Raw genomic sequence first — 20,530 nt, forward strand, 5'->3', positions numbered from 1 at the left:
GAAAACCTGGCCTCTGAGGAATAAAAAAGGGACAAATTTGTTGTTTCTTAGCTCAGAAAAGAAATTATGGAAGCAACAGAGAAAATATATTGGTAAGGGAAAGAAATTTTTTTCTGCCTGCTGGAGTTCTGTCTTCAGCAGCCCAAGTTGCCTGAAATATTTGATTTGACAGAAAGAAGAATCCTTAAATGATGGAGAAGCTCAAGTGTTGGAATAAGTCACCTACAAAAGCTGTGAAGTCCTCATGACTTTAGGATTTTAAAAACGAATTAAACTGGCTCTGAAGCATGATTTTGAGAAAGCTGATTCTGCATTGGAGCAGCAGAATAGAATATATTAGCTCCTAGCCCTGATATCTGCCATCAGCTGAGCTTTCAGCTGTCATTGAAAGGTTAGTTTGAATCTGCTTGCTGACCCTCAATAATGGAGTCATAACTGATAAGCAGAATGGTGGCTTCTTGCGAACTGGTTTCTGTCCAAATACATTCAATTTAATGAAGACAGTTAGAGGATGATCTCTGTTACACAGTATCCCATTCCAACACTGAAGTCATAAGCCTGGAGTCAGGCAGCCACCATGTGTTGCATAAGTTTTAAGCTAAAGCAGAACAGTGTTTCCTGTTTGTAAAGGGAATTTCCAGTGACTATCTACAAAATACTCATGGAAAATTTTATTTAGTTTTGGTTGCTTCTGGCCATTTGAAGGCTATCATGCAGTACTGCACTTCTCATGTGGAGCAGAGGCATTGACTTAGGGCTGAACTCTACTATGTACTCCCACATATGTCTGCGTATTTCATACATGTCTTTGAGAATTTGAGACCTTAAGAACGTAAGTTCTCTCAGTTTTCAGATCACATGTTGATTTAATAATCTTTGCAGACATTTATAGCACCATCCCCACACCATCTTCATTTAAACTACCAGAAAAAAAAATTGCTAGTTATTGGAGAATKCTATGTAGTGCATCAGAATAGCAACCCACAACTTTCAGCTTTGCACTTAACTTCTGGCAATTGCTTGGTGCTTTCTTGCACTGCATTGTTTTTGGTGCTGCTTTTTGATAACCAGTGCAACACTTAAGGGAGTTTACAAGAAGTTATTCATGTTCTGAGTAGCTTAGTCACTGATCATGTGATGTCAGTGCTCTGTGATTCACTTCTGATTAATTTCAAATTGTACTCTAGGTGATACAGTTGGAACCTGCTTATGAAATGAAGACGTTGCTTATGAAATAAAGGCCTCTTAGACCTAGAAAGTCTAACTTTTCTTTCCCGCAAAATTCAGTTTGGTTAAGACATCCTTGGCATTCTTACTATTGCCTTAGCATTGCATTCATGAGCGTGAGGGAAGGTCTCAGTAAAGAGATCTTCTCTGCTGAACATATTTTTTCTGTTAAGTGTATTTACTGTAGATTGTGGCCATCAGGACATGGTGAAAAGCAGGTAGTTTGCTCTTAAAGCCTTACTTAATGACTTTTGGGTAATTTTTTTTCTCTAAAGTATTCAAGGACCAAACGATGCTTAAGCTRTTTCTGAAACAGGGATTATGAGGAGTCACTCACTGGACCATACAGTGGAGTGGCTGATGGGCCTGGATTAGAATGTTCTTACCCTTGTGAGTTCTGAGTCCCACATAAGAAATGGAACTTCTGTAATTGTAGTTTTTCGTGGCTTTGTGTTACTACATAGATCATAAATCACTTGCCATTATCTGTCACTGGGCTTTCACTCATGGAATTAAATGCTGGAGAAATATATTCAACTCTCACTTCCTTGTCTGTTTCAGAGGATATTTATTAAAAATCTTAGTGCAATAAGGAAATTTACAGGAGAAAAATATTCAACCASTTGGTTATTTGTATTTTGCTGCAGTGAGACAAAGCTAAGGCTTAGGTAGTAATTTGCAGCTTTCTTTAAGGTAGATTGACTAACTGAAACACACCCATGGTACTTAATTTAGTATTCACCCGGTGGTTTTGCTCAGTAGGCTGTGTGGTTAGAAGCAGGTATATAAACGGAAATGAAAAGAAGTTACAGAGTTTTGAAACAAACTGCTGGGGGCTCAGGAGAATGCTACAGAGGCATTCAGAGGCACAGAGGCATTCTTGCAGCACAGTCAGGAGAGCCTTCTTACTTGCTCCACCATTTGCACAAATATGCTTTACCATAAAATTCTGTGCTGCCACAGTTCCATGCAGGCTTGCTGCTCAGTGCTCAGCTTTACTGGGAACCTTTCAATTTCTTTTTGCAGTGTGTTTGTTTTATTTTTTTAAGCCATCACTAATGCAGTGCTTTTATTTGTGAAGGTGAGCCTTTCAGTTGGATGAGAGAGCAGATAGCCCAAAACATAGTATTGCTTTAATGTGTGCAAAATGATTGCATGTCATTGTAATGAAGGCTATCTCTGTTGCAAGATAATTAGATCTGGATGTGGGGAAGCATAAATACACTTTTATTATGCAAGAAAATATCATAAATGTGTTGACCTAATTACTAACAGTAGGCAGAACATACTGTTTTTCTCTGCACCTTTGTGAAATGAAAAAGCTAAAACAGAAGAGAGACCTTCTAGAAGACAAAAATTTAATTGGGAACCTGGGACCAAGTGGTACCTGCGTTATATCATAGCAGTGGATTTTGGAATACAGTGAAAGTGCTAAGAGAGAGGGAGTGTTATTTTTTGTCTGTTGTCTGGAAATGGTCTATACTGAGCACTCAGGAGATATTCTTAATAATGCACAGACCCATTTGGCTTCCAAGTTAAGCATACACTGAACTGCTTTCCTGATTAAACAGGACCTAGTGGATGGAGTTTCTGGCAAAGTTTTGTCAAAGGATGGAAACTGATACAGGCCTCTCTGAGCAAGGCTAAAAATAATTTTACTTTTCCAGAAGACTCTCAAACAGTACAAGATGCCAGAAACTAAAGGCCTGAATAAGTATTGATTCTTGATGTCCCAGCCTTCCTCTGCAAATTTCCCACGTCTCTGGCTGAATAATTTTCTGGTTTGCCCTCAGTGCCCATACTGTAATACTTAGGCAGTTTATATCTCAGAAGGATTCTTTCAKGAAGGAGTGAAACTATGTCAGAACACAAATAAGGAACACATAAACTTGTAGCATGAGCCAAAAGGCAGATCAAGAACTTCTTGTTACTTGTGGTCTGTACTGCTCTCATTTATGAGGCTGTGGGACAGGCAGACTTTCCCCTTGCCCACATCACTGAAGGGGGATACATTTGGTGTCTTCCTGTAGAAGGGCACGGAAATTCTCGCCCAGTAACTAACGTGGATTATCTAGTTTTGCAAATGGGCTAAGATTAATGTCCCTTTCTGGTGACATGCACTTTAAAGCKCCTTCTCCGTGCCTCCCCTAGCAATGGATGCAATTTCATATGCTGCAAAGCTGCTGTTTCACATCCCTCTTCCATTTTGCCATATTGTGCTTTGCCTCTGTATCTTGTTCCTGCTATTGCTTTTTGAAGTGGTAACTCCATTTATCCTCATAGAGCTTAATCTATTTTAAATTATTCAAAAAGATAAATTTTCTTTTGTGTTTGAAAGGGTGGCAAATTTCAGTTCAAACTACTTGTGTTCTCTTATGACAAGTTGTGGAAGAACATAGTTAATGTTTACAAACACTTTCACTACTGTTTGTTGCAGAAATGGAAACTTTTTAAAGTGTTCTGCCGCACTTCATGTCCCCGATCTTTTCAGAATATGGAAAAAAGCCCATAAGATTCCAAAGAGATGTAGTCTAGAGACCTCCTTCAGCTGAAATCCTTGTAATGTGCAGTTCAAGCTGATTTATAGGACATGCCCAGGTTAACCMGTGCTCTGGATTTCCTGCATACATTGTGTCTCATTCCATGTGCAGCCACATATAGATGTGTGTGTACTTCGGTGTTGTGTCTCATCTGTACAAAAAGCCTCAAAACACTTGAGAGTATTGCTCCTGTTCTGTTTGGTAAGTTCAGTCACACCAATGACTGACTGATATGGATTGCTAACTGAATTCTTTTGCTCTTCACTTCAATGATTTGTTTCCAAGTTTATATTCGTATGCCTAAATATTCATTTAAGTGCATTGCTAGGCTTAGATCATTACATATAATTGTCTGGATATTCTGAGTGCTTTTGAGACACAGGTGCTTTTTTGCTTGCCTTTTTTTTTTCTTTTATTTTTTTAAGGGTTTTCCAAACATGGTAGTGAAATATAGTAGTTGTTGTACGGCTCTCCCCAGACAGGTGATGCACTTCCTAAATTAGTAAGTTACTGCTTACTCTTTGAAATAGCATACATGAACAGACCTGATTAGAATTAGGATTCTGAAAAAGCCTGTTGCAAAGTGTTTGTGAAGGTGCAGCAAGATTTCAATATGAATAATCCTTTTTATTTTTCAGATTTAGAAGGAAATGCATGTCAAAACAACCAGCTGCTAAAAATAATTCTGGCCATGCATCAGTTTGTCATCTCCTCTGCAGACATGCTTCAGAAACTCGTTGATCTATATCCTTTGTAATCTTCACCTGCTTTTGAGGTAATTTGACGGCCTGACAAGTTTTAGATGGGTGAGTAGAGGATATTTAATCTATGGCTGTATTAGTATTCCACTAAGTAAATTGCATTCTTGTTCTTTAAAGGTTTTGGTTGTATAGTGTTTTCTTGTTTGGTTTAGGGTTGGAGTTTTTTGTTTGTCTGGTTTAGTTTGTTATATGCAAAGCAAAAGATGAAAATCCAATTCAGGTTTTAAGTAGGATAAATCACCCTTTATTGGATGTGGAGGGAATATGTAGCAGGTGTTAGATTAATGTAGGCAATCCAGTTAGGTACTGTGAACCTGGGCCTGAGTTTCAGATGTTTGTATCTCTGTCCACCATTGAGTGAAAGAGCAAAGAACAAAAAGAACAAAACGGTATCATCTAGATATGAAAATTTTCAACAAAAATTATTTCTCTCATACACAATTAAAAATTGCTGAAATGAATCATAAGCTTRTCCTTTCTATTTGTTCCCGTTTTGAGGTGACTGCCTGGTGACTGTGTTTCTGGCTCATTAGATTTTTCACAGTGTAGCTACTAGATTATATTTCAGCCTTTCTCTGAAATTTTTAATTGTGGAATATGTTACCTTATATGGCTCCTTAGCTTTACTGAATGTTTACTCTTAATTAGATGAGCACAGTATGGGAAGGACACATATCATGCTAAGGATCTCCATCCAGTTTTGGTACAATTTGATTCAGATAATCCTTTCCTCAGACTCTGTGTCTTACAGGCATCCTTGTCAGCAGAGCTTTAGTGCAGCCTTGCCTGTCGGTGTAGCAGGGCTGTCTGTTCTGCTTCTTCTCCAGTCACAGATGTCGCATCAAGTGTGCTAAGCTATGGCTGTGATGTGGTGTCACATTTAACTTAGGCTGGTGGGCTCTTGGAAAATGAAACAAAGTCAGTGCTTGCATTTTTTCTGAAATGAAACATTTCCTGCAATCAGAAAAGCAATTCAGACTTTTATCAAACTTGCATATTTTGTTTGGTTTTTAACTCTGTGTATAGCTCCCGTTAAAGACATTGAAAGTTAAAGACAATTTTGAATAGATCAAGTAGTCTGGGCTCTTGCATTCTGCAAAACCTTGCACATTCTAGTTTCACCGTTTTCCATCCCCTGAAGTATGTGAGTGATTTCAGGTGGCTACATGTTCTTTATAATTTTAGACATTCAGAGAGAGACCATTAAAAATATTTGGGAACTTACTCAGACTTCATCAGTTTTATCRTCAGCCTAAAGTAAGCACACCTAAAGGGTGGATGGTATGTCTCCTCAGCTGTGGTCGATTGAGGCTKCAGTTAATTTCCATCAGATTGTCAGTGGATCCACAAGGTATTTTCATTAAATTATGTTTTTCAGACCTGAAAATATATGTGCCACCTCCATGAGAAGAATCAAAACATGTGYAATACATTGTCAAAATTTTCCATGTCTTCAACAGACATTGGCTACAATATCAAAACATGTTTTAAAGAGCTAATAGAGTGAAAATATGGGTGTTTCTTTCAGTTGTCTGAGCAAGTCAAATGAAAACTGTTGCGTAGCTAGAATGGTGAGGTTGCTATGGAAAGGTGTGTTACATTTTGTCCACCATTATATACAACTGGTTATGTTTAAAAGAAAATAGCTTTTTTATGTATTTTTTTTAAAGATCCAGTGAATCGTAATTGGCTGAACAGGATTTCTCCATAAATGCAGTGATTGATAAATTTGGTATTACTATTTCAAATTTTAATGAGATGTGTCAYTGCACAAGTTTTATGAGAAATTGTGAGGCATGTGGCAAAAAACATGTAGAAAACAGAATTGCTTCACTACTTAACACTCCTCACTACTCTGGCAGCTGCCTCAGTATTACTCACAGTAGTCATAGTTGCAATAAATGTTAGTAGCAACCTTAGGATATATTTTGTAWATACTTGTGTAAAACCCTAATCTGATAAAATATTTGCCATCAGCAGGATGATTCTTATTGCTTACAGGTTGGGAAGTATCAAGCACATTATATTTTGCATCATATGTGAATGGATGTGGTTTTCCTTAACCGCTTTCTACCTATCTTAATGCTTTAGAAAATAACTCTTCCATTGTGTGTGTAAAGATATGCTATTTTGTGAGGTAAGTATATTCTTGGTTGGTAGCTATTAGTCATTAGTCTGCAGTCATCCATCTGACATTTATAAATATGTTTTTGCATATCTTAAATTGACATTAAAAAGAGAAACAGGTATTCTGCTTCAGCTTTTAGAGGTTCACTTGAGCAGATTTGCACAAAAAGATCCAACTGGCTTTGAGCAGATCTGTTTAGGGCAGTGCTAGAGTTGCTGGGTCACAGTTTTGAACTGAGTCTATATGAATCTGTATCTTAAACATTTGTGAAAATTGACAGTGCTCAGGAATTGATAGAAGTGAGTCTAATATTATATGGGCTGGGATGAGCTTGAGGGTAGGAGGGGATATGGATGTGACCTGAACTGACCAAAGGAATGTTCCAAGCCATACAGGGTCATACTCAGCAATAAAAACTTAGGGGGTAGTCATTCCAAAGTTGTTGGGCATCTTGTGTGATTGCCTTTGCRCCATTGCTGGTTTTTTTTGTTTTTGTTTTTTTTTTTTTTTTTTTTTTTTTTTTTAATTTTAGCATTTTTGTTTCCTTGAGTTATTTAAATGTCTTTATATAGGCCCACACATTTTTCGCACTGTTGCCCTTACTATTCTGTACTCCATTTCACTGCAGAGGAAGGAGTGAACACCTTTCACTCAGGAGTGAACACCTGAGTGGGTACTTGCTGATATCTAAATTTCAGCCTAACTGATGTTAGAGCAAAACTTTTTTTTTTTATTTTGTTTGTTATGTGTGTGTTTTAATTATACAATAGGTATTGGATTACAGAATTCTGGATTATGTTCAAAATGGACTCTAAACTATCCACGACTATGAAGGAATTTCAAGAACTGGTTAGAGCTAATGGTGAGGAGTTACATTGTCGTCTAATTGACACATCTCAAATGTGAGTGTCGAAGTCTCAGTATAYTCAGAAAACAAATTTTGCTCTGAATTTCCTTTATTCAAATGTAATGCCTCTCACAGTCCTGTGTTATCTATCCTTAGAAGAATTTATACTTCATTGCAGATGAAATAGCATTATGTAGTGGAACAGAATGCCTTTCAGCAATGGTTTAGGTTGAATTTAACTGCAGTGTAGACTTCATGCTGATTCTCTATGACAGCTAAGTTTTGCTCTATCTAGGGAACTTAGAAAATTTGCAGATGCCTAAAAATTTTACAAGATCGCTTGAAATCAATGAGTAAGGGGAATACAATTGGGTAACAGATGAGCTTTAAAAAGTGTGTTTATAATTTAGCAGCAAAGGTGAGGATATAGTTTATTACCTTGTCAGATCTTGATGTTATTTAGATTATTTTGGTTAYAAAATACTTGTCCTGTCAAGAATAAATCCTACAGCTACGGATAGTTCTTTCTCGGGAAGACATTTTCCCTGTCTTGTGAGAGTAAGAGAATTCTGTAGAACAGTACAACAGACACACAAGTGTCAGTTCGTACTTTGGAAATGCMGGGTCTAAAGCTGAGCAGAATTTGGCATACATACATTTTGTATCTGGTGATGAAAGAGGATATTTAGRTTTTCAAATTGAAATAAATTTTAATATTCTGTGGGTCAATAGCAAAGGGGGGCAGTTCATACTCAGAGGCTGCTCAAGGAAATCAAAGAATTATTAAATAGAGGAGCACTCRGTGTGTTCAATGAAGACAAAAGATTTAGATAGCTATTCTGGAAATGCAGTACTGACTGCAGAAATTATATAGAATCTCATGCTGTTTACAAGACAGTTGTATAGCACTTAATGTGCTACATCAATACAATAAAGACTAWCAATAATATTTTGTCATAATCTTTAATGTATGAAAGGAGTTTGCTGTTTAGAAATYCAAATAAATCACTTTTTATTGCAGTAAGCCATGAAAATAATGTTGCCTCTGACTTAGGGAAAAAGAAAAATTTTGCTCTTCAGTAAATAACTTGGGGTAATTGTGTTTTAAAAGAAATTCTAGGGATTGGTCAAGAAAGCTGACACAGCGTGTAAAGGCCAACACCAGTAAGAAACGGAAAGTCTCGCTTCTTTTTGATCACCTTGAGCCAGAGGAGCTGTCAGACCACCTCACCTATCTTGAATTTAAGTCTTTCAGAAGAATATCAGTAAGTAATTTTATTTATTTATTTATTTATTTATGTTAAGCAAAGATTGAAGGAAATAGAAGATATGGCAGAGAGGAAGTATTACAGGATCCACTCTGCCGTGTAAGATTTTGGGCATGTCGAGTTTATTTCCAGATTCTTTTTTATTTTACTAGTGTTGAAGGTGGCCAGTGGAACTTATTCTGAGTAAATACCCTTCTGCTACAACCATTTCAGAGAGGGAGAATGAACTTCAGCTGTGGAATAGGTGGGGGAAGATCAGTTGGAAGGAAGAGGAGTAAACCTTCTTCCAAATTCAAGATCTCCTTCCAGAGAATTTCTTTTTGTTAGGACAAGGGATGTCTTTGGGTGCAGGAACAAGCAGCATCCTCTGACTCAAATCAGTAATCAGGCTGAAATGGGATGAAGGAAACTTGGAATATTCTCCTAGAATGCTAACCTTCTGTGGCTGTAGGAAACAGTGCAGCGCAGTGATTAATGGATTGTATTGAAGATGCCCTCTGGACTCTGCCTGCCTTTTTGGAATGTGCATAACAAAATAAAGACTAGAGATAAAAAGGCACTTTAAAAAGGCCATTTTTAGTGTAAGGGGGGTAAACACATGTTACTAGATAAGCTTTCAAGTATACGAACAATTTTAAGGATTTATCTAATTAATTTTTTTTAAATTTGATTTGTTTTCTATGGAATGTTTGTAGCTGATAAGATGCAAACTTCCCTATGTACCTTGGCTTCACTTGCATCAGTGTATGCTACAACAATACCTCTAGTCAAACCTGATACAGTTCACACATGGAAAAGTAAATCTTAGAGGCCAAAATCTAGGACGGTTGCAAAGTCCGTGTGATAATGAGAGTAAAAGCAAAGTGTTTTTTTCCTTTTTTTTTTTTTTTTTTATTTGCTGTTGCTGTTATTCAGTTGGTTCTGGTGGTTTTTTGGTAACACTGCAATTGAACCTGAACCCATGCTCTCACTAGATGGTGGAAGATTTCACAGTGGTGTTTTAGTGTACTTTATTTTGAGCTGACAGTTCGTGATTGTGTTTTGTGTTCAACTCAAAAAGCTGCAGAACTGAAGTCAAGCACAGATTGCTGCCTGTAGGCAGTAATAATATGCAAAGCTTATATAACTCATCATTTTCAAAACCTCTTTGAAGATAGAAGGTAATTAATGACTATAACAAGTATGATTTTCGTCAGAATGCCAGATGTGTCGTGGAGTTCCAACAATTACATACATGCATATGATACCTGCGTATTTTTTATGTAAACTGAGTTTACCAAGACTTCAGATGAGAAAATATTGTTTAATAGTTAGCCTTATTAGCTAAATCTTTGTAGAATAAGCTCATGATATGCTAAGACACAGAATCCTTTCGTTATTCCRATGTGACATCATATACTGGGAGACAGACTGAAAATGATCTGCTGTGTTATTTGTCACTGAAATAACTAAAGGTTTAGTCATCCGAAGGTCAGGAGGGAATACTTGATCCCCTGAACACATAGAGCACGCAGCAAAGTCTTATGTGAGATACCATCCATCTTACAACAAATTAAAATGCAGGGAGTGGTGTTCACAGAGTAATGACCGAAGCTGTGCTGCTGCTTGGAAAGTATTTTAATTGATAGTCATAAAGTACAGGGAGGCTGCAGTCTTTTGTAAGAATTGGATTCTGCATTCCTTTCGAGGCTCTTAAGTTGGCCATTGCAATAATAGATTCTTGCATTATTTAAGTACTTTAATTTCTTTACCAAATCTGCCACTAACAATCTTGTTACAGTTTACCTCATTAATAAATTTGTGCACCACAATTATTTCAAAACTTTTAAGTAGCATGTTAGAGATTAATTTCTTTGGCATTTAAAAAAGTTCTTTTCTGAAGCAGGTGACTGCTGGGAATAAAATATAAACTGATTCATAATTGTACTGAAACTGCTATGACGTCCATAATTATGTAGTCAGATATTGAAAAATTATCTATCTGCATGGARTAGTTGCTTAAATTTCAAGATCCAGCCACACCTGGCTGGAATTCAAAATTCAAGGGTAATTGTAATTTAAATACTATGTAATCTCAGAGACAGCTCTACTTATTACTAACATTTCTTCCATTTTTAATTTGACAAAAAATCTAGAGCTGTCTGCTGTCATGTCTGCTTTTGAAGTGCTAATAGCTCTTATTAAACAGATGGAAACAAGTTACAAAGTTGCAAGAAGATGCAAGAGGGGAGTAAGAAATAAACAGCCTGAAAATTTATGTCMTTTACTTAAAGATCAGTCCCACATATTCCTGTGGAAAGGAATAGATGTCTGTTACAGCTATGGGTGTTTTTGGCAAGATGCTAGTATTAGTGGTCATAGTAAAGAAAGGATGTATAAATCCTGTGCTGCATTTTCTGATAATTCTAATTCTTGKGTTTTTTTGCTAATGGATAAATCAACAGAATGGATAAAAATTGCATCAACAAAATCAAATGATTGCTTCTCTTTAATCTTAATGGAAGAATGGCTTAAAAAAATCTATGTGTCACAGGTAGTTACTGAACAATTTTACATTGCCTTGATGAAATAAAAGAATCTCGCAAACTGTATTAAAAATATTAAAGAATCTGTAGCCCTCATTTGTAATGGTCTTATCTCAATTTTGTATTAATCTCATCAAACCTGCTTTTTGTATTAGTGTAGTTTAATTCAAAAGTGTGCCCCAGCTACATAAACTGAACCCTGAACTCTCTTAAACTATCATTGAGTTAATAGAATACAATTTAAATTCAGTTTAATCTTCCCTATAGAAGACTACAGACTCAATGAATCTGTGGAGCCACTAAGGCTGGGAGGAAAGTCCCAGTTCTACACATCCTAGAGTTTATAAGAGCCAAGGCTCCTGAGATATAGCAAAAAGATTAGTCCAAGCCTCTGCTTTGARCTTAACAAAGCTTTTATAAAAGAAAGATTTCAGTTTTATGGATATTTAARGTGTAAAATATATCTTTTACATTTCATTTGAAAAGCAGACCTCTGCACACAGATCATGAGGTATATGAAACTGTATATGAATATTCATTTACACTTCTTTTGCTTATTTAAGTTCTCAGATTATCAGAACTACATTGTGAATAGTTGTGTGAAAGAGAATCCAACAATGGAAAGATCAATTTCTCTTTGCAATGGTATCTCTCAGTGGGTGCAGCTAATGGTTCTCAGCAGACCAACCCCACAGCTTCGGGCTGAAGTGTTCATCAAGTTTATTCATGTTGCACAGGTAAGTTAAAATCTGACATGTTCAGTGTTTATYTTGTCTGTTCCTGATGCAGCTGTTTATTTTTATGCTCTTCCCATGCTGCTACTGCAGGGAGAGCTGGGAGAGCTGGCACGGGTCTCCTCGTTCACGTGGGCATTTGTGTGCRCTGTCGTACCAAGTACTCAGATGTTACAGGGTCATGGCACCAGGACTTTCTCATGTCAATTCTCAAGAAATTGTTCTCACTGAAAAACTAGACTTGCTTTTGGAATAGCATGTTAGATTCCCAGCTGTGCCTGTGAAGCTTTCCAAGGCATGAGCCACTGTCATGCYTTTGGCTGTGATTAGAAGCATTCCACCAGAAACACCTTTAGGGATAAAAGCAGGTCTATGGTCCTATTTGTATTCTTTGCATACTAATTCAGCTGCAGTCAAAACCAAGATAATAGCCAGTGGTAGACTGTGGGAAAAGGTATTTTGACTGTACCTGGAAACTTATTATTTGACTTAATAACAGTAGGATAAATCCATGTTACACCCAGTAAAATTACAACTGATTACCAAAATACATGAAGTCAAATGGCACAAAGCTTGTAAGATAATAGAGGAAATTAAAATTTGGGTSTGCACACTGAGCAATCAGAACTTTTAAGTTATAAATAATGATTTTTTTTATGCCAACACAGAAGCTCCACCAGCTGCAGAATTTCAACACATTAATGGCAGTGATAGGAGGTCTCTGTCACAGTTCTATTTCCAGGCTCAAGGAAACAAGCTCATGTGTTCCTCATGATGTCATTAAGGTTAGTATTGCTTCTCTAAGTTTTACAAATTAGATAGATAACCTTTAACTTTTTTGCCACTGCACACACTAAAAGCAACTTGACTTTAATGGATAAGATGGAAAGAAAGAACAAAAATTTCTTTGGTTTTGGATGGTTTTTTATTTGTCATTTCATCTCCTCCTCTCCAGTTACTCCTACACTTATTGCAACCCCACCTTTTTTCAAGACTTGTACACATTCTCTAAGGTTTCTCCTTTAATCTCAGATGTGATGAGCTGCATCTTCATTTACATGCAGTAATACAGAATAACACTCTAACATGAAAACAGAGAACTGGATTCTAGAACATTTGAAAACAAAACTGTTGTCATCCATAGCAACGTTGACCACCCTGAGTCTGTAAAATGCTAGCATAGAGCTCTGCTCTTGGAGTGGAAGGACTGGTTTTGGTCATCTGATCTTTCCCTTGACAGATTTTTTTTAATTCAGACGTGAACAAACGTAGCCCTAACACACACGTAGTACAGTGGAATGTTAGGAATCTATTTTAATTTGCAGTTAAATTGTTGTTAGATACAAATTAAAGCTACTAAAATGGGAAGGAAAGCATGTTTTTAGCAATGCTTCTTAAAAAGCCTTCAAATGGTTTCGTAAGCGACTTCTTAAGAGAGTAAGATATTTTTGGAGGGGCCTGAAAAATTTCATAAAGATATCTAATGAGCTTGTTTTGATCACAGTTTGATCAACTTAAATGAAARTGCACACCCGGAGTAAAGACCTGAAGTGTACTCTTCCACTGGAAATGGTTACAGCTCTGAGAATCTATAAAATCAGCTAGAAAGCTTATTTTAGAAAGAAGTTGTTTTTCAAATTTTGTCATTTTAAGGATTGCATATGTGCACATCATTTGAGTAACTTTATCAAGAAATTGTATGCCAGTGCTAATAGAAAGCAGGTAAAAAAAGTGACTCTAGAGCACACTTTGAGGTTTAACTATTTCAAACAGTTTGTAAAGGTTACAAACCAAGAACTCTTGATAGGAACTTCCCAAAGAAAACATTGGTCCATTGATTTTATGRGTCAACTTTGTGCCTGTGTAATTTTTAAAGATGGAAAATATTTATACCGCTAGAATGAAGATTAATTTGCCTTTATAAAGAAACCCAGTATTTTGTTTCTAATTCATTTCCATGGAAAATGTTTTTTTAAAAAGACAGATTTGCCACCTTGAACCACRGTACGACTTCTGATCACACTGCAGTGGGATGATGGCACAGCATAGGGTTTGTCTGCCAGGACCTTCCCAGCAGTTCCAGATGGTGACCTGAAAGTCAGAGAATGCATTCTACATTTTAAGCTGAAGTTGGCTGCTTTTAGGAATGTCAGAGAGATTGTGCTGTGCTTACACATTAACTGCATACAGATCCYCCTGATTGGAGAGAATCTTGTTTATTTTCATTTGACTAAACGGGGAATGTAAGGAGATCGGCATTATAGATTAGGCTGTAGATTAACATCTATAATTACATATGAGTACCTAATTTATAGGTATAGGATGTCTAGAATACCTAGATTTCATTTGAAGTTTTAAAATCTTTTTCAAGAGTCATTGTGAGTAAACCCATTAACAATAATATGGAACTTCTTGTGCTATATGACAAAAACAGAAACAATAACCAGTGTTGATTATTTTTGTTTTCTTTTTTATTTTTAGGTGTTTAATGAAATGACAGAATTGCTTTCATCTTACAGAAATTATGATAGTTACCGACGTGCTTATAATGAGTGCAGTAACTTTAAGATCCCAATCCTTGGGGTCCACCTGAAAGACTTGATATCTCTTTATGAGGGCATGCCAGACTACTTGGAAGACAAAAAAATTAATGTATACAAACTATATTCTCTGTATAACCACATAGATGAGCTGATACAACTCCAAGAAATGCCACTTCCCCTGGAGGCTAATATGGACCTTGTTCACTTGCTTACAGTAAGTCTGTTAGATAAGATAAATGCATCCAATCARAAATTTCATATACCTGTCAAACAGCTAAATAGAGATTTGCATTAATTATTTATGAATAAATAAGATTGTAAATTTTTTTCCCCTCAAGGGTAAATGTGCAGGAATAGAAGAGAAAAAAATTGGTGATACTGATTTATCTGGCAGCAAGGGAGAGGTGCCAGATGAGCAGTATGCTTCCAGTTATTTCCAGAAGGGAAGGAAATGTTTGTTTCTGTTTCACTGTAGTAGTATGCACCCTCCGTTTTTTCATAGGGAAAATTTCTTGTGTTGAAAACAAAATCACACAAAAGTTCAGTCCCTCAAGATACTGTGTTTCTAGCCAAGTTTCTTCTGCTGCTTAAGAAACTGTCTGACATAAGCATTAGTCAAATATGGTTGTTGTATTACTCTCCCAGTCATACCTAATCAGTGCCATGCTACTAAAAAATGGATACAACCCAGGACATTGCTAAAACAATAGCTTCTCCTAGTAAGTTAAAATGCTACTTTCTATTAAAATAGTAAATCTTCCTTTCTTGTTTCTCAGTTTTGCTTGGCCTTAACAAGTATCTYATCTTGGAAAAACTAGATAGTCCACTTCCACTTTCTGGTTATAAGCCCTGTTTCAGGAAAAAGCCAGTAGACAAAAATGCTTATGTGCCTCAGGTTATTTGTTCTCCCTGGGAGCACTCTTCTATGAAATTAGGCACACATGCCCAGGGCCTGAAATAAAGCTGAATAAATGTGAAGTGGTGAATTTCTTACTTCTTCCTTCTATTTCTTTTAAATGTTTTGCTTGAAATTATTCTAAGTATTCTTTTCTTTTAAATAAYGTTTTGTAAAAATGACTATTACAAATATATAGAACTGTGGCCATAATTTCATGCAGCTATCTACATATGACAGGAAATAAATGAGAAGGAATATTTCATTTCAGTGCCGTAACTTCTGAACTCCTAACAGATTTCCAGATAACAGTCTGGAATGTAGAACTGGACACATTTCAAATCACTGTGAATACCTGTGCAGCTTAAGTTTTCCTAGGTGTAATCTAAATTAAAAAGTAATGCACCAAAAAAATATGAATGCACTCCTGTAACAAGTTTATAAAGTAGTAGAGACTGTTCTGGGATTAAACAAATTTGGTTTTTTTCAGCTGTCTCTTGATCTTTACTACACAGAAGATGAAATCTATGAACTTTCGTATGCACGAGAGCCACGAAGTCACCGAGCTGCTGTAAGGGCCTTTACAGATTCTTAACGAAAGGAGGGTTTTTATGAATGATTTTAATCTAAAAAAAGGAATTAYTTTTAGAAGAAAATTTTATCTCTTGCATTCAATTTATTATTTTATTTTATTATATGCTGAATTTTAGCTTTACAGATTTAAGTGAAATCTGTTAAAATATAAATTGCTTGGTTGATGCTGAAGCCTAAGTAAAATATATGGCAAAGTTGCTACCATTTCAGGTTTTATAATACCAACATAAAGACATATGAAGTTTCTTTGTAGAGACATGACATCAGTCTCAATCTTGGCAATTGATACTGTTTTTATCAATTAGAGAATTCTTATACGATTCCAATGATGAAATCCATGTTTTGTGGTAATTTTATTCTTGTTTTATAAATTTGGAAAAGATGGTGATTTTACAGGGCTGTCAGCAAACTATGACAATTTAAGGGAATGACCACTGTTTTGAATGGTTTCAGGAAGAGTTTAATCTGAAGCACGATGTAATTATCAAAAGAATTAYGTTGGATCCAACAGGTCATTTCTGCACTTCCGTGTCACATGGTCCACTGTCACAAATGGAAGAAGTGTAATACTGAAAATTGTTTCATGTGGTACTAACAAAGTTCCACTCGGTTTATTTCAGCCTTTGACACCGTCCAAACCACCTGTAGTTGCAGACTGGGCCTCAGGAGTGGCCCCAAAACCTGATCCAAAAACCATCAGCAAACACGTTCAGAGGATGGTAGATGTAAGTAAGGTTGGCCAGTGTASTTTACATTTTTGTAATCTGTTGTAGTCTCAATCTCTACGTATGAGAAAATACAAGAATGGGATTTCTGTCCTCACAAACAGGTATTTTTGCCTGCCTGTAAATAGGAGCATTGGCCTATGAGACACATGGAAATTCCTTCAAGTGCTAAAGAGCCAGCAGGAAGTGTGAATGCTGGTTTGTGCTTCCAGAGTCACTCTTTCAAGGAGCCAGGAGTCCATTTCCACCAGGGTCTTCAACACGTTATTGATGCAATCTGACTGTAGGTCTCTCAGTGGCTTTGTTACAAGCAGCCATTGGGATTTTTTTTTTTCTTTTGGGTCACCCGCTTTAGGGGAAACTACACATTAAGGTGATTGTCCCCAAAACAATTGGGGATAGAGAGGTAAAGAATTTGTCTTTGCTTGCCTGCTTCATCTCTTTTCTTTCTAAGCACTTCTGATACAGTGAGGCATCCTTCGATAAATGCTGTTTTGGAGTATATTTCTAAATTTGATCTAGGTGTGCTCCTTGCCTTAGGGCCAGAGACAAACAGCAGTGCATTCCACAAGTGGAAACAGGTGACTGCCTGACAATTCTGCCATATAACTGATTTTCTCATAACATTGACCTGATAAAATAAGCTAGGCAGCTACACTGATTTGGCTACAGAAACCATCACGGAGAGCACTGACTGAGAGCATTAGTACAAGTTGTATACGTGGGCCTGAACGGAATGGTCTTAGAGCAGATGTAAAAAACAGCTGTCATTATGCTGTGAAGCATCTAGTTCAGCCTGTGTTGATTTATCTATATTTTCWTGCAAATCAAGAAATCATAATACTTCTGTAGTCTTAAACAAAGAAAGCAGACTGCTGCAGTGTTTAATAGACACTGGGAGAAGATGGGAGAGGAAAATCCATAAATAAWGTGGAGGCTTTCTAAAGTGATAATGAGACCATCCTTATTATAAACTATTCTGCCATTATCTTGCACAGTCTGTCTTCAAAAATTATGACCATGATCAGGATGGATACATTTCCCAGGAAGAATTTGAAAAGATTGCTGCCAGTTTTCCATTCTCATTTTGTGTTATGGCTAAGGACTGGTGAGTACCTGCTTATCAACTTTGCAACATCTGTTTTGGGAGGGATTTAGAAGATTTTGTGTTTAAATTGTATTTTATCATTAGGGTGGTAAAAGTGTCCTCTTCAGGCACAAATAGAAGTGAAAACATAACTGACAAATCATTTTCTGAATGTGTTGTGAATGGCAGCTTTGTGGGCTTAGAGCAGTGGTAACCAAGCTGATTTAAAAGAAAAAACAGACAATAGAAAAAGAAATTTTTCAAATTATATTCAGTATATACTKCTAAAGAATTTTCCTGTGATAAAGCTGTCCCTTAAAAATAGAGTAGTGGCAAATGTATATTTTGATAAAATTTGGAAAATTTTTCTTAACATATTAAAACATGGAATAAAAGTGATTATTCCAAGAAATAGTTTTGAGATTGCTTCACATATGCAGATGTTCAATTTATTCTGACAGTCTGCAGTTTAAATGTGTAGATAAGCTTCTGTATATTTGGGAAGCAGTTGGCAAGATTACAAAGATCACTTCAGTTTTTTTTGCTCAATAAACTATTGCTATTACAAAATATGAAGAAAAATATGTTTCATTCTGTTTATGCATTTAACAAAATATATGACTCACAAACAATTTTTCTTGTCTATTTCCAGGGAAGGTCTGATTAGCAGGGATGAAATAACAGCTTACTTTATGAGGGCCAGCTCMATCTATTCCAAACTGGGACTTGGCTTTGCTCACAACTTCCAAGAGACCACTTACTTAAGGCCCACTTTCTGCGACAACTGTGCTGGATTTGTAAGCTTTCTTTTTAGTTATGTTACCATTCTCTGGAATTATGCCTTTTTTATCTCCTAATTGCTTTATATCATACACAGAAATGGATCTRTATAAAACATCAGTGAAGTTATATAGAACACCAGACTTGGGCCCTCTGTAGCTGTTTAAGGTACCCTTTACACCCCCCTTGCCATTATGTTTAAATATGGTTCCTACCTGGCGGAGTTTGGTTGTGTCACCAAACACAAGACTCAGGCCAGACTTCCAAATCCAGAGCCTTYAACTCCAAGGGGCTGATAGAACTCATGTCCTCATACAGACATGGCATGCCCCCTGCYTGTGGCACAGAAGGAAACATCTGCTCCAATTCTCCATCTGCTCCAGCTCCACAACTTCCCAAGGAGCTGTCAGATCTGCTGATGTATTCAGTAGACTAGCTCAAGATATTTTGTATGTCACTGAGGAACACACATAAAATATTCTATTTACCTTATGCTAAGGCAGTAAATAGTTCTCTTTTGACCTTATGATTAGAAGTGTAAGAAAACAAGATATTATGCAAGAGCTCWGATCTTAGAAGAGTGGAGCTTTTAGTGTATTTTTCATCTGGAGGTATCAAACATGCAGAGAAATATATTAACACATAGGCATTCTGTTTGCTTGAATTTCAGCTATGGGGAGTCATTAAACAAGGATACAGATGCAAAGGTAAGGTACTTAATACTTAGTTAATTTTAATCCATAATTGATAGTGAATGGTACAATCCCATGGTCACCCTGAGATCCATTGCTATATCTAGACCCRTGTAATCTGACCTTCCAGGGAGGAAAAGACTGATTCAAGAATAGTGTGACAGATGGATGGTCCAGAAGAAATGTTTTTCAAGGAACTTGTAACTGACAGCTCTAATACTTTGCAAGACATGACTGAATTCAGAGGGTTTGGGAACAGACCCTTGGACACAAACATCACCACTTTGTGAATATTGTGCAGCACATTATCAAAATCTGTTTTGCAGTTTTCTTCCTCATACTGCTTCCTCATCTGCTTTCTCTGCTGCTCTTACAGTCAGAGCACTGTTGTGACTGAGTGTTGTCATTTTGTGTTTTCATAACTAAGAGGAGTTGCATATATAGCAAGGGGATATTGTCGGTTTTTACAGCTGTATGCTGTTTTTGGATACATGCATGTAGAGAACACCAAAGAAGGCTTCTTGCTTCCCAGGGAGGCAACAATCACGTAAACATTGTTTTGTTCACAGACTGTGGAATGAACTGTCAYAAGCAATGCAAAGACCTGGTTGTGATAGAGTGCAAGAGAAGACCCAAAATTTCCATTGCGGACAGCAGCCCAACATCTGCTCTTGCTTCAAGCCTCTGCCCAGCAGGAGTCAAAGAACAATTCCGTGGTGAGAAAAGATTACATTAAAAAGATCAAAATATGTAGACACTCTTTCTTTACTCCTTTTTCTTTTAAAGCTGATTTGTACAGAATCATTTTAGATTTTATAAGTTAGTGTTTGATCAACATAAAAACTAGAACCAGATGTACATAAGCTTGTATCAAGTAACACCATTCTTGCTCTAGACTAAGGATGGGCTCCCTTTCTGGGAGATCTCTTGTCATGCTACACAATATATGGTGCACAAATGCCACAAAAATGAGCAAATCTTCTGCCAGACTTTCATGAGAACTAGATACCATGACATGAAGAGCTGACAAGTTTCCTTAACTCGTTCACCTTGTGACAGCCAAGCCTTGCTTTTTAGCAGCGTTGTGACTACTGCACTGCTACAATTCTGACTGAAATTTTAATGTGGAGCTTAAAAGTAAATTTTCTTACATATCTGTGTGCTTGGATAACCAACAGCTAATT

At 36.7% G+C, this 20,530-nt stretch overlaps 1 protein-coding gene across 3 annotated transcripts in view; it reads left to right on the top strand.

Annotated features, from left to right (window-relative positions):
• RASGRP1 (RAS guanyl releasing protein 1) overlaps positions 1–20,530 on the top strand; it is a 37,195-nt gene that overhangs the window by 11,644 nt on the left and 5,021 nt on the right. For 2 of the 3 annotated variants that reach the window (XM_057376013.1, XM_057376012.1), the window contains exons 3-15: positions 4,406–4,511; positions 6,603–6,665; positions 7,427–7,558; positions 8,615–8,768; positions 11,860–12,033; positions 12,699–12,815; positions 14,512–14,787; positions 15,959–16,039; positions 16,683–16,787; positions 17,786–17,895; positions 18,527–18,671; positions 19,325–19,361; positions 19,916–20,062. In XM_057376013.1, the coding sequence (XP_057231996.1) occupies positions 4,406–4,511; positions 6,603–6,665; positions 7,427–7,558; positions 8,615–8,768; positions 11,860–12,033; positions 12,699–12,815; positions 14,512–14,787; positions 15,959–16,039; positions 16,683–16,787; positions 17,786–17,895; positions 18,527–18,671; positions 19,325–19,361; positions 19,916–20,062 (1,647 nt within the window). Of the gene's footprint in view, positions 1–4,405; positions 4,574–6,602; positions 6,666–7,426; positions 7,559–8,614; positions 8,769–11,859; positions 12,034–12,698; positions 12,816–14,511; positions 14,788–15,958; positions 16,040–16,682; positions 16,788–17,785; positions 17,896–18,526; positions 18,672–19,324; positions 19,362–19,915; positions 20,063–20,530 lie in introns of those variants that run through there. The other variant, XM_057376014.1, reaches the window with a different exon arrangement.

Source organism: Malurus melanocephalus, unplaced genomic scaffold, assembly GCF_030028575.1.
Source record: "Malurus melanocephalus ecotype Western Australia unplaced genomic scaffold, MMel_1.1 scaffold_267, whole genome shotgun sequence".
Lineage (NCBI taxonomy): Eukaryota > Metazoa > Chordata > Aves > Passeriformes > Maluridae > Malurus > Malurus melanocephalus.